Source organism: Schistocerca gregaria, chromosome 1, assembly GCF_023897955.1.
Source record: "Schistocerca gregaria isolate iqSchGreg1 chromosome 1, iqSchGreg1.2, whole genome shotgun sequence".
NCBI classification, from domain to species: Eukaryota; Metazoa; Arthropoda; class Insecta; order Orthoptera; family Acrididae; genus Schistocerca; species Schistocerca gregaria.
In genome coordinates, this window is record NC_064920.1 from 129,695,080 (window position 1) to 129,710,409 (window position 15,330).

The window sequence follows — 15,330 nt, forward strand, 5'->3', positions numbered from 1 at the left end:
CAGCAGTTACATCCTTAGCAAAGCGTGGTAACCTGCAAATCACCATGATTAAGAAGAAAAAGGATATTTCCCAGAGTGTACTGACTTTGGGGGAGGAGGGAAGAATAACGAGAGCGGTGCTGGCAGACCTTCCTGAATGAGAAGACCTAGGATGCAGCACCCAGATGGCGGGAGAACGGACGCTGTACCTGGACCGCGCGTGGGGTGCGGGCCCCATCAACTCATAGGATGTGCCTGAGGGAGGAGTGGGAGGGGGATTGTCCTATATATACATGGTGCTGACCCACTGCCGGTCAGTACATCAGCACACCTGATGATGGCAATGTGGTCAATTGCCGTAATATTGTTTCCTATGCACACTCAAACCAGGCTGTTCACACGAGATTTATTTTGTTATAAAATAAGCCTGGAGAAATTGAAGAATCATATTTTTGAGCTTCCATTCCTGATTTGATTTGATTTTTATTTGGTCCTGTTGATAACATACTGTACAAGTAGTGTACAAGTAATGCATAACAGGCCCAGTTAAATAATAAATTATTACATGAGCATTTAATACATCACATGCAGTGGAACTTCATATAGTGAGCATAATTCATTCCAAAATCTTACTCATAGTGCAAAACACTCATTAAACAAAACAATTTATTCCATATAAATTGATGTAAAATACAATACTGTGCTCCAGGCAGAAAAAGTACTAAAATTTTATCTTATTCATGCCATTTATAAGAAGAAAATTTCACATACAGTATTATGTACTTTATTATTCATGATACTAATTCTGTTTTACTAGGAAGCTATCTATAGTCATTTTTTTCTACCATTGCTTCAACACTTGGCAAAAATGTGACACAGCATTATTGACAAATAAATTTATAATTGTGTAACCACTGCTTTGTTGGGGTGATGATTTTCAGAGTACAATGTAACTGATTTCCATACTATTAGCATTTCTCTTATTGCATTTCTCCTGTAGCTGAATCAAATGATTTAGATTATGTATGTTATGAGACAAATAAACCAAATAAACCACAATCCACAATTCACAAAGCATTGGAGATCCATCTCTGGACAAGATTGACAGGGCCATATGTGTGTGAGTTGTGCTTGTGTGAATGTGTTTATATTTTCTATTTTAGAAGAAGGACTTTTTTGTCTGAATATTCAAATATTTAGTAGTCTTTTTCATTGAACCAGTATGTGACCCAGTGTCTCCTCTCTCTGGTGAGTAGCAATCTATCCTTTTTGTGTTGTTGTTATTCCTTCCTGGACCTTCCATTGTCTGAGTCAAATGGATGTGTATGCTTTATATAATTTACTTTTAACAGCTCATCAAAGTAAGTCCTCAAAATTTCTTTAATCTTATCATCATCTGTGATGAGATTTCCATTAACATCTGTTAGGTACTTGGAATGTCCCTTATCTCTTTTCCTGTTCTTCATTATCCCATATAGCTTTCTCTTAATGACATTAACAGCCTCTCTCATTTCATCACTCCACTTGTTCAGCCACTCTTGCTTCTTTCTTAGCAATTCTATATGTTTCATTATTATGGTTTGTACAGACTATGAAAGAATTTTCAAAACATGTTGTTCTTGTTAAGGACAGCAGTTCTTAGTCTGTCATTCCACCATCCAGTATTAAAGACATTTGAGAAATAAACAGCCCATAGTTCAACAAAATAACTTCATTGCCAAATGTGTATAAGTATTGTCTACATTTACTGTTATATTATTATTAAATATGTAATTACCCTGTCTCATAACGTGTTGTAAAAATTGTCCTCTGTGAGTCTCCGAATGGGGTAGCACAGACATTGTTATGGTCTGTCACTGCTAGGCCATCATTGATATTAGCGACTGACAAACAATGGTAATTGAGTATCAAACATTTGTAGTAAGTTTTGGGAATGCTCACAGGTCTTCATATGGAGAGTTGCTGCTTTGTCTAGGCTCAACCAATCCTTTCTTTTCCCTATGCTAGCATTCTTTATGCTAACATTTCTCATGACTAGAAATGATACAGGATGGGAATGACTAGTGCTGTTCATGAGCCAACTGATGATGACCAAGGAGAGATGAACCTGTTCATTTTTGTGAATGTGCCTTAGAGTATGTGGTACCCACACATCCAATTTCTGAACCCACCCCATTGCATGCAAATGTCACATAATAGTGGTTCATCACATTTGCCAGTTCTCAAGTATGCTGATGTGGATCATTGTGCATTAATGCGTGTAAAAAATCTTCATCAAACGCCTAAGGTCTTCCTGAACATGGAGAGTCATTAATGTCAAAACTAGCCTCCTTAAAATGAGAAAACCATTTTCTTGCTGTGCTCTGTCCAATGGCACTATCCCCATACATGGTACAGATGTTTCTAGCTGCCTCTACTACTGTCACCCCTCTGTTGAATTCAAACAGAACATGTCATAAATGTTTCAGTTTCTCTATCTGGCACTCCATTTTCTAATGTCCACAGTTCCACTCACTATCTCCAAAAGGCAAAATGACAATATATCGAAATTGAGCTATAATAAAAGAATGACAGTTGATAAATGCACTCATAGCAACCAGATTACCAATATGCAAAACAAAAGCACTCTTATGCACCAACCCAATATTAACCAAAATTTACTACTTGAGTAAATAATACTAGGAGTGCCTAATAAGGTACACTTTAGTTTGAGATTTGTGCACCTGAAAAATTTTGATATCTCCTGCCTTATGTCTACTAACAGTCTCTTAAAGATATTTGCACCAGAATGTAAAACTCCCTTATGAGCTCTAGACAGGTGTGCACAATCTGCATGAAACTTATTTTATTTCTAATAATGCAATTGGGAATTTCAGAGTTCATAGTAAATATGCACTTATTGTTAACAACAATACCATTAGGGGGAAAATATAATGGCACATTACTGTAAGAATCCCACTGACCCTGAAGGGACTTCTGCAAAATGTTTACTTGTAAAATTTATGTAATACAAGGATCATTTGGAAAGTAAAGAACATTTTTTTCTACAGAAATTTTTATTGATATAATTAAAAGAATATGTGTTTTACATACAATTTGATACCCAAGCTACGTTTCTACCTCATCATTGTTCAGGCTTAGGCATATGTCATACCATTTCACCAGCTTTTCTATGCCTTCTGTAGACACAGTTGCCACCAAGTTGTTGAGCCACTGATTGACAGATTCTTTAAGTTTATCATCTATTCCATAGGTTTGTCCATTCAAAAAATATTTCAATTTGGGGAATGAGTGATAATCACTTGGGGATAAGACCAGACTTTATGGCAGATGTTGAAGCATTTTCCACTGAAGCTTGTTCTGTGTCACTTCTACTGCATGTGGATGCACATTATCATGAAGGAGGATGACTCCACTGGTTAGCATTCCATATTACTTTTTTTAATGGTGCAGGGAAGTCACTGAGCACTTGACAGTAGGCCTCTGCAGTCCAATAGTTGTGAGATACCTGTCTTCTTGGATTTTTGTTTCAATTGTTGCTTTGAATCCATCAGTCACCACTTCATTGTGAACATTCCTCCATCTGCCATTAAACATGATACACGACTTCCAAACTGCTAATTTGTTCATCACATTACTGTAAACCTCAATTATCTGTCTATAAATTTCAATGGGTTGGACTTTTTTTGTATCTAAGAAGTGGGTAACACTGTATTTAAAAAGCGAATAACATTATGCACATCACACCTGGTGGGATCACCAATTTTGTCACATATTTTAAAGCCACACATCTAAGCAGTGATCACCCATATTGGATTGTAGCTGCTGCCAAACTGAAGCAGATGAGTGCCAATATCAGTGGTCAGTCAGCAGTGGTGATGGGGGGTTATGCGGTCACATGTCAAAATGACCCTCATACAATTAACAAATACTCCTGTAGAATTAATATTTATTTACCTTAGTTGCAATCCCAAGAAGATAGTGTTATATCACAATAACTGATGTTCTTTTATACACAATGCACCTGTAGATCTAAATACCTTCGAATTTTTAATTTTCCTGTAGTGTTATGAGAATCTCATCTTTTTTTTAATCTCTTATACTATCAAAACAGCCATTTTTTCTTCACTAATTGCAGATTGCTAAAGGTAGATTTGTCTTGTACATATGTGACTTCCATTCATCTACATGTACTTTAATTTATTTATCAGAGAATTAGTATTTTACCCAGGATATGTTCCATCTGGAATTGTGCTTTACACCAGAAAATTAGTTTTTGAAGAAAGTTTTTTATTTCATTTACTGCATTGTTATATATTCATTATCATCAGCATTACTTTGCTGAAATCAGGGTAATATGATGAATTCAGCAATAACTAAAGATTTGTTACCTTTCTCAGAGCAGTTAAGAATGACAAATTTGTACACAAACCAGGCATCATACTGTACAGAAACATTATGGCTGTCTTGTGAACTAATTTATTTTGTTATGTATTTCAGCCTCGGGTCTCACAAAGGTACCAGTTTGGATTTATTGGAAATTACTTTGATGAATTACTACAGGGTGTGATGCTTAAATCCAGATGAATGAAACTTTCGTTTAAAAGCCAATGTATTAAAATGAGATACAAATCAAAATAAAAATCCTTTTACATATAAGTAGTGGTATCTTTCAAGAGTAACTTTACTCAGTGTAATCCTCTTCAATCACAATAACTGCCTCCAATCTTGTTCTGAAAGGATCACTTGCACTCTTTAAAACAGAGCTGTCCATAATCACAAATGCATCTTTGATGGCGGTGCATAGAGATGTGACATTAGCGTGCCTCGTCTTAATGGTAACACTTTCAAGTACACACCAAACATAGTAGTTGAGGGAGATCTAACCTGGGCTATTCAGGGACCAGAACTGTTTTGATCAAAACATGTCAATATTATCCAAGAGTCAGTTTTGAACACAATGGCTTGTATGAGCTGGCGCACCATCCTGTTGAAAGACATTTTGTCTCCCCAAGGCTGTAGTTACCATCCACAGTTTCACAACATTTGTCAATAGTTGCAGATAAACTTTTTTTGTGACAGCTTTTCCCTTTTTAAAGAAATATAATGGCCTGATATCCCCCTCATTGAACACAATGGCTAGGATATGAACCCCAGACTTCTCTTAAGCATTATACTTGTCCACAATATTGTAATTATTGATCTTGGGTACCTGAAGAATCAAACTATTTTAGTGGGTGAAAGCCCAGTGTGAAGACTTTTGGCAATCATGGCTCTTTCGTTGTACTCTACACTTGTCCATAATATCTCGGTCATTTTGAGATTCCGAATGTTTACTCAATGCATATGGCCTTCAAGAATACCAATCACAACTCCAGTGGAACTGCGATATGGCAGGAAATTCAAATTGAAATTTCTCCAGAGTTAAGTGCTGCACCCAGTGTGCAACATATTCAAATCATGTGATTATGATATGTTTACGTGACCTGATGCTAAAATATACAATAAAAATTATTGATTAATTTGTGGTTTGTGAGTTAAATTATGTTCTCTTAACTTGTATTGGATAATGGTTTATATTCAGAAAGACTATACCTTTTTCCATTACATTTTTAAAACTAGCTGTTTATTTATATTAAAGGTACTCCGGACAGGAGGTATGAATATGGAATCAGTTGTCAGCATTCTATCTGAAGAAGGGACAGCACAGTCTCTTGTAGACTATGAATCTTACTCACAGAGGCTACTGTTTGCACCATATGTCACAAGCTTGCCAGTGCATGTGAGACTGAAGCAGTTTTATAAAACAACCACTCGCAGTTTCTCATTAACACTGAAAGCTGAACATCCCACAATTCTGGGCGAAATTTCAACAGTTACAGTTCTGGTAAGTATACATAACATTCTGTCTCTTCAAAAAGAGAGACTAGAGGGGGGAGGGGGGGGGGGGAGTGAAGAGGGATATATATATATATATATATATATATATATATATATATATATATATATATATATAGAGAGAGAGAGAGAGAGAGAGAGAGAGAGAGAGAGAGAGAGAGAGAGAGAGAGAGAGAGAGAGAGAGAAGGGGGGGGGGGGGGGGGGAGTGGGAGAAATACTCAGTACTTAATCACACATATTTATAACAATTACTGTTAAAATAACTTGCATAACAGATTTCATGAATGATTAATTTTTTTACTGTGTCATCAGACTAAACTTAATCTCTAACTCATGTTTGTTATATTCTCTCCTAGCTAGTCACATAAGGTAACCAAAATCAACATATATATAAGGAAAATGTGTGTACATTAAGACACACTTCTTCCATGACCAAATACTGGCACCTAATTGTGGTTGTGGTGGTAGATAGCCTTTTGTCTCCTGCTTTTAGTAAGGGAGTTTGGTCATGGTGAGTGGCATTTCATGTATGAGTGAGGAATGGAGATATAATCAGAATTTTCTAGAAAGTATCTTTTGAACCAGATTTTCCCAGAAATTTCCAAAACCTTTGAGGATATATGCAACTTAACACTATAATAATGTTATTATCAGTAATTACAATAATTATAAGCCTAAATCCGCATTAAAAAATGAACAGTATAGCTTTTTGTAGGGAAATTATTGTAGTTAAATTTTGTACTGTGGTATGGTTTCACCAGAAGCTGTAGTTTTCAGGTTATTGAAGAAAAACCTACAAAAGAGACCTTCAAATACAAGCCTACCTCCACACTAAGCCCCCCACCAGACAGGATTTTTAGTATGTTGTTCATGACACTCCTCCTACCACTGTACAAAAATTTGTTACTGCACAAATTATTTCCCACATTGGATCTTGTTTGGTCTTTATTAACTGACTTTATTATATCACCAGTTTATTTGAGCACTAAAATTGTAAAATTGGTGATTGTATGAATTTTGCCTAACAGTTCTGTGAGTTTTAACAGCATTAAATAAACGATTATATCTTTGTATTTGTCAGACCTGCTGACTGCAAAACCAGTGGCTGTAATGGTTAACTCTGAATTGTACTGTCAATATAATTAGTTTTAGCATTACAGTTACAAAAGTGATTTTTTCTTCATCCCTCTCACAGGCTCACTCACACTAATAACATCACTGAAACAGCTGACTATGTTGCCGTTATAATACTCCAAACAACAGAGACAAAAAAAAGGTTGAATATGGAGAATAATTCATGTAGTTGCAAATTTATGTACAGTGGTAGGAGGGAATTCCATGAATAACATACTAGAAATTCTCACTGGTGAGGGTAGAGGTGTGTTTGAAGAGCACTTTTGTACGTTTTTCTTGAATAACTATGAAAACACAGCTTCCTGTGGAAACATAATCCATTATAAAATTTAACTACATTAAATTTCCTGCAAACAGTTTGTGCATAGTGAGCAAAAGAATATGAACACCTTGCATGTGGTCTTTGAAGACCAAATATAACTTTCCAGGTTGCATAAAACATCGGTAGGGGCAATTGTATCACCCTGTATAATGATTTATTTTGTGAAATAGTTGTTGCATATAAAAACATATGACAGTGTTTATGCAACTGTATGTGAATTTGTGAAGAAGAAATGCAGCATGTAGAAACAAACCAGAGGAAGAAAAAGAAAGGTGACTTACGAAATTTCAAGAAGGAGTTCAACAAATAAGAGAAAGGCAAAGTGAATAACAAAAATCAAACATTAACAAAGAGATGTGAATTAGAGTAAGTTCAATTAGAAAATATGAATCAGGTAATCAACATCAAATGAATAAAAAATGGAGAAAGAATGGCCACTCTACCTGAATATCTAGGAGTTTCAATACATAGAAACCACAATTTAGAACTTGAGGAATTCCATCATGATTCCACAAAAAAATACAATGAACATCCAAATGTGCATCATTAGGAAAATGGTCAAAACATTCATGTTCCGCTACACAAAAAAATTTAAAGATGTAACTCTGAGTCGCAAATGCCTGGCAATGTGGCCTCAGTTGCCTCAGGCTGCAGGCATGTGTGTGTGATCTGCATTTGTGTGATTTTGTATGTTTGTGTCTGTCATGTAATTTTGACAAAGGCCTTTCTGGATGAAAGGTTTATTTGTGACAGTCTTTTTGTTGTGCCTATCTGCAATTCAGCATCGCTGGTATGGTGAGTAGCAACTTTCGTTTTCCTAATAATGTGGAAATAAACTGCAAAATTTTTAAATTCTTTGAATATTCCAGGAATTCCATTACATTGCCTCAAATAAAAGGTTTGTTCCCCAGTCATTTTACTGCAGAAACTGAATTCACTGAAACTGTGTAATGGTAAAGGACTCTGCATCAAACAGTTGCAAAATGACATCATCAAAGCCAGTATAATGACTAACAAAGAGAAAGGGCCAATGCTATTTATGTTGTATCTTTAGTATCATCTGGGATGGCTTTCAGTTTAAGCCGATTGCGATTTTCAGTAAAGTTGGCTTACAGCATGACCTTCAACAAAGCATTGAACCAAATATTCCAATATTCTGGTGTAAACTTAATCATGCTTCTCACAAGCCCAGTTGTACATCCTGTACTTATGAATTTGATTGAACTTATTGCATGTCATTATGGAAGCCAGATAAATGTGTTGCACTCCAGCAATTTGTTTCAGGTGATATGTGCCAGATAATTATTATCCTTTTTACTGAATCCATTCTAGTTTGTTGAGCTTACTGTTGCATTCTCACTTTTATTAAGTTCGAATATCATAAAGACCATCTGCCAGAAGCCCACACATGTTGAATATTGACTTTCAGTGGACTTTGATGGTTTGTATTAATACTGAATTACGGTAATATACTCCTTTTTTAATCACCAGACAAATGGCACCTAACCAGTGTGAACGCTGTTTATTGCAATGCAGCAGGACTCTTCTACCCAAAGAGACAAATGTACATGGGAACAAAAGATGATATCAACATCAATTTTTCGAAGCAGAGAAGCCTTCTTTGACAAAGAAGAGGGTAGCTGTCATTCAAGTGTACAATCAATCATGGGCTTTTCTTGCTCATTTTTAATCAACTAAATGTAAATTGCCTTTTATAGTCAAAGTGTTTTATCGTTGCACATTTTGGGAATAATGCATTGCAGAAATAAAATATGAAGCTGACTACAGTATTTACTACAAAAGCAACAACTGCAGCAAAGCAGTTCTCTTTTGCTAAATGAAATCTGACATGTATACTGGATCCAGGCTTATGGAAAAGTACATTGAATGGGCTGCAAAAAAACTTATAAATGTATGAAATGAATAAGACTGAATGTATCAGGTAACAACCAGTGTAACTAACATAGTACAGCCCATATGACAAGCATGACGTGAAAATATGTGTTGAACAACTCTGATGTTAGCTATACAACCTTCTGTCCTGTTTCCTCTGTATCTTGTACACAGAAATGCCTTGGCCTTTAACATTCCATTCAGCCATAACCTTTCCAGGACCATTAAATGTTATAGGAAAATTTCTCATTATACTCTTTTTCAACAGTTGCTTCGTCGAGAAACACACAAATATTGATTTGAATTTATTGATGTTTAGCTTATTCTGTGTATCTATATGTAATTCTGTTTATAATTAAGGCTGTTTCCATCATTTTGCTTTTGAGGAGGCAATTTCATGGAACTTCTCACATTGTGATTTTATTGTTTACCGGTCTGCCTTAAAAATTACATCATACTCTACCTTTGATCATACTGTAGACATATGGCTTTGAAAATTGCAGCTGAACAACTCATCAAGGAACTCCAGGTCTGCAGCAAGTCGTATTCTGCCAACACGCCCAGTTATTTTGTCATGGGGAAGCAATGGAACACAATTTCCTGACAATAACATGGAAGTGCAGCCAGGATACCCTGTTACTTGTGTGACACCGTGTGATGTGCAGCATCCAGATTATGGACAGACTATTAACTTACTGTGTTCAGCAGCAGGTATTTCTGATCCTCTCACAGACATCATGGTACACTGGGAGGTTTCCACTGGTACTGGACATCCTTACAGGACAGTGTCTACAGCTCCTATTGATATGCTTAGTACAAGACATGCTCCTCGTGTGCTAGATCCTATATTCTTTACTTCTGGGTTCAAAATACGCTGCACAGCTATCCCACTGAATGAAGAATGGGGAAAAAAGGTAAGCATTCTTAATATTTTATTACTTTTGTACAAAGCATTCATATTAGATCTAATGGCAAACTTACTAGTTTAGTGATATTGTATCAAATAATTCTGATTTCACAGACAATGTTTTAAAATAATTGTTGTAATCTCAAAATTGACATGTAGCAAATCAAACTGCTAAATCTTTTCACAAAACTGTGTTATCCATAAAACTTTTGCAACAGTCTAACCAGTGTGCATTTATGTGTCTGTGTAGTTGTGTGTGTGAATTTGTGTACTTTCTACTAGAAAAAGCACCAGAGTTCGAAAGCTAGTGAAAAGTTTTCTGTTACATGTTTCTATAAGCCACATATCAGTCTGCTATAATTGAGTGGTTGCCTTTCCCTAATATTATATATCACATACAATACATTACACATCGTAGTATTTATTATGAGATATTGAACACATAACTATCTAAAATTACAGGTCTATGCATACATCAATGTATACAATTTCATAAACTGCAATTGAGAATAGATTGTAAGTCCCATAGATACATGTTTCTGCCATGCTCACATCACAGTGTAGGTCCTTTCTTAACAGCTGAAGCCCTGCTAATGAAGCTGTGACTTCAAAATGTACATTGTGAAAGTAAAAACTCTGTTGAAAAAACAGTAGACAGTCTTTGTTATTAAGTTTTCCACTTTATTTTTAGGTAAAAAGTACTTTTTCATATTGGCCATTTACCTGTCTATACATTTTGTGCAGCATTTTTCAGTGAGTAGACTCCATTGTTGAAATTAAGTAGTGTGAGCACCTGAAAATACTCGTCTAAAAATGCCACTAAATCTTCACTAGACTCAAAATATATTTCAGCCAGAAACTGCTTTAGATGTGAGAACAGGTAGAAGTCAGAGGTTGCCAAATTTTATGAATGGAAGTGCATGCTCCAGAAAATTGTGCTTCATATCCCTCAGTCTTTATCTAGGCAAAGAACCTTTCTGATGAAAGATAGTTTTCCATACATATTCCAATCCAGCATCCTTCCCACATATTGTTTTCATCCAGTTGGTCTAGAAAACCTGTAGAATACTGTTTCGAGATAATTAGTAACAAGAATCTCTCTTTTCTCCCAGAAGATACTGAACACATACATTTCAGGAGGTACAACTGACTTTTTCCTTTTTAGTGCAGGATTACCAGCTTCCACCAACTGCTTTGATCACTGTCTGATTTCTGATATGAAGTACTGAACCCGTCTCATCTGCAGTAACAATTTGATCTAGAAAATGATTCATTCCCTATTTGGCCTTAGCATTGATGATGATTTCACTTTTCAATATTATTGTGTCAGTGAATGACATATCGGGCACCCATCTTGGACCTAGCCTTCTCAGAGTCACTGCTTCATGTAAAATATATAGTACTCTTTCTACTGGCAAAAATCAAACAATGGGAGATCCAGGATGGAATGTAACAATATTATCGAAAGGAAAGATATTACTCACCATATAGTGGAGATGCTGAGTCACAAATAAGATTTTGACCAGCAAAGCCTTCATCAAAAATAGATGACAGACAAACACACATACTCACACAAACACAACTCACACACACACATGACTGCAGTCTCTGGCAAATGAATCCACGTGCTGTAATGTGGCTTCAGTTACCAGAGACTGCAATCATGCATTCACATGTGTGTGTGTGTGTGTGTGTGTGTGTGTGTGTGTGTGTGTGTGTGTATGTGTGTGTGTGTGGTGGGGGGGGGGGGGGTCTATTTTTGACAAAGGCCTTGCTGACCAAAAGCTTATTTGTGACAATCTTTTTGTTCTGCCTATCTGTGACTCAGCATCTCTGCTATATGGTGAGGAGCAACTTTCCTTTTCATAATACTGTTACATTCCATTCTGGATTTTCTATTGTTTGATTTCATAATTTTTGTTTAATTCATTCAACCTTCTTTATGTAAAATAAATGAAATTTGTGAATAACAAAAACATGAAACTTCAAATGTTTTTTCTTCTGAATACTTCTTCTTTGCCTACTGTTTATTAATCACCTTATACACAGTGACTACACACCTAATGCACACTTTTAAAATAACATACAACAGATTGTGTGCTGTTACAGACAATAACCACCTTTGAGTGTAAGACAAGAACTGAACATTTTTGTAACATTTGTTATTTGGGACAGCTACAATTCTTTTTCATTGCTTTTCATTCAATTATTAGAATAAAGTGCAATGTCGCTCTTGACAATGAGGTTCCCATTTCTTGTTTTTATTGGCCATCAGCTAATGCATCGTGGTGTTCAAAGTTGTGGAAAGTCCTGTCTCACTTGAGAAAGGGGATACTACTTTGTAAGGATCCTGTTAACTCCACATGAAACACAATTGTATGAATATGTTGAGTAATAGCTAACATAAACACATTGAAATAAAAAACATATAAATATTTTCCAGATCTCACTCAGGCAGAAAAGACAGCAGAATTATCAGTGGATTTGTACAACTATGTGAGGAAATTTCCATATTGTGTTAGAAAGGTGTAGCAGGTCACTCTGCAGCAGAATGTGCACTGTTTCAAAACTTCCTGGTAGATGAAACCGTGTACCAAACTGGGACTCAAACTGAGAACCTTGGCTTTTTTGTGCAGTGTTCCTATCGACTAAGATATTTAGGGTTAATTCACAACTTGCCATACAGCTTAGTTCCTGCCAGTAGCTCTCCACTATCTTAAAACCACACAGTTCTCTTGTATTCTTTAACACCCCTAGACAAAAGGATATTGTTAGGCAAAAGGTTCATTCTGGAAACAGTCCCCTAGGCTGTGAATAAGCCAGTTCTCAACTATATCATTTCTTCAAGATGTGCTCATGTTGCAGGAGAAATTCTGTGAAGTTTGGAAGATAGGAGCTGAGGTACTAATGGAAGTAGAATGTAAGGGTGTGTTGTGCATAGATGGCTCAGTCAGTAAGAGAATAGTCCATGTAACACTTGAATTCAGGTTCAAATCATGATCTAGCACACAACTTCAATTTGCCAGGAAGTTTCAGAGAGATAGATTCATTCTGGAAAGTGTTACATGTTTTGTTGAAAATAGTTGCCATCTTTAGCCAGATGCAGACAATATCCACACAAAAATATTCATGCCCATTTGTTATCCTGTATGATACTTAATCATTTCAGCCCTAGACAAAAGAGGAAGAGAGAGGGGGGAGGTGTGGCATATCTTTAGGTCACTGCACATCGAGATAATGAAAATCATAAGCATATGACTTATTTTACTTGGAGCTTTCAAAAATGATTGGCACTAAAATTATTTTGTGTCCTCAGGAACCATTTACTGAGCAACTGAATACAGATTATATTATGGATATTTCCTGACAATGTCTATGCACTTTTGCTATCATTCTGGTAGTTTCTGTATGTGTGTAACAAACCATTAGTTGGGAGTATCATGGATGACTGGTGGGCGATTGCATAAAGTTCATAATTTGTGGTGAACTTCTTTCATTGCTATTAATAGGGCACAGTTGCTAGGACCCAGATCCAGTGAATATGGAGGTTGTGGAGCACACTAAATGCCATTTCACGCACAGTGGAAATGGTCTGGCCACTGCCATATGGCTGCACATTGTCGTGTTGGAGCGGAACATCACAATTCCTATTTCAGTGGCAGTGTAGTTGATGTGTCAGTGAACTATAGTACTGATCACTGTTGAGGGTCATGTTGGGAGCAAGCAAATCCACCAGCAGTATCCCTTCCTCATTCCAGAACATATTCTTCACTTGTTTCTGTATGAATAGTCCTGTCTGTGACTTCAAGGACGAGGGCTCACAGTATACTTCCACTCCACAGATTGATGTTTCTTTTGTGGAGTCATGTGGAAGAACCATGAGTCTATGATTGTAAGCAGACTCTTAAAGAACTCTACTTGATCTTCACTTTACTGTTGCTCCAACTGTTGATGTATCTCCACATACTTCTGTTTCTATGCAATGGACAGGGGATGGGGCCCTCATTGTGCACACACCTTTTTCTTCAGATCCTCATGGATAATGTTGTGGAGGGTTCCCCAAGATAGACCCATGGCCTTCTATAAGTTCATCAAATGTAATTCACCTGTACCCCATATCAATTGACACATAGGGCAGTGATGGTTTGTGTGCAGTTGCTTGATTCTGAGTGCTTTTGCATTTTTCAGCACAGTTCCTGCTGTCTAAGAACTCTGATACCCTACAAAATATGGATCTGCAACTTGATGCTTATCTGCACATATGGCTGCTAACCTCTCATGGATGTTTGAAACAGTCACTCCTTCCTTCTACAGAAACCACATTGTCCCATGCTTGTCTGCTTCCATTTTGTCTTATCGATGTCCACCAGTGTATTCATAAGCCAGAATAAGTGTTGCTGCAATGTGCCACCAGTGGGAAGCAGCAACACCATCTGGTGGCAGTAGACAGTACTATAGATTCTCATGTACATCAACATACAGTCCAGACTGCTACTTTGTAGGGGTTATCGGAGGAATGCTAATCAATATTGTATTAAGTAAATATTTAATTTTGGCGTGTTCATTATCATGCAGAATATAGAAATGAAGGATGTGTGATTATATTAATTAAGTTACATATAAACAGTAAACATTGTATCACACCTGTTACGCAAATTAATCATTGAGTCTCTTGATATTCCCCTCTGATAATATTTTGTCACATCCATGACACAGGTTAAGTCTCTGATTTCACATCTACATAGAAAATCACATTTGTAGAATTAGTCATTAGTTTATACAACAATCAGAATATTGCAATAGCCACTGTACATTTATGGTCATATTGAAAACATCCTTCTTAGATTATTACATTTTCAGGTGGAAGGTCTACCTGTGAGAAGTGCAACAGTGAAAGTTGGATCCAAAAAGCTGTGTCCAGCTTCCAATGAAGCTCCATCATTCTTAGCTACATTCACCAGCAGTAATGAGAAGCAAAACAACAGTAAGGTGCACATTCGTGTGGAGGTACCACACATTGATGGAACAGTGCCTATTATTTCTACTGGACCGATTGAAGCACCACACCAGCTCATGAGAGAGAGTCAATACATTAACCAAAATCCCTGTTCCAACACATATCAAGGAAGTGCCTTCCTCAATGACAAAGAAAATAACAGGTTTGTTACTGCAGAACTGCTTCCTGTGATTGTGATG

The 15,330-nt window shown here is 36.5% G+C and overlaps 1 protein-coding gene across 1 annotated transcript in view; it reads left to right on the forward strand.

The window, feature by feature from the left end:
- LOC126333297 (extracellular matrix organizing protein FRAS1-like) overlaps positions 1 to 15,330 on the forward strand; it is a 393,058-nt gene that overhangs the window by 283,314 nt on the left and 94,414 nt on the right. Inside the window, exons 10-12 of the mRNA XM_049996769.1 lie at positions 5,621 to 5,866; positions 9,731 to 10,141; positions 14,995 to 15,293. Coding sequence (XP_049852726.1) covers positions 5,621 to 5,866; positions 9,731 to 10,141; positions 14,995 to 15,293 — 956 coding nt within the window. The remainder of the gene's footprint in view (positions 1 to 5,620; positions 5,867 to 9,730; positions 10,142 to 14,994; positions 15,294 to 15,330) is intronic.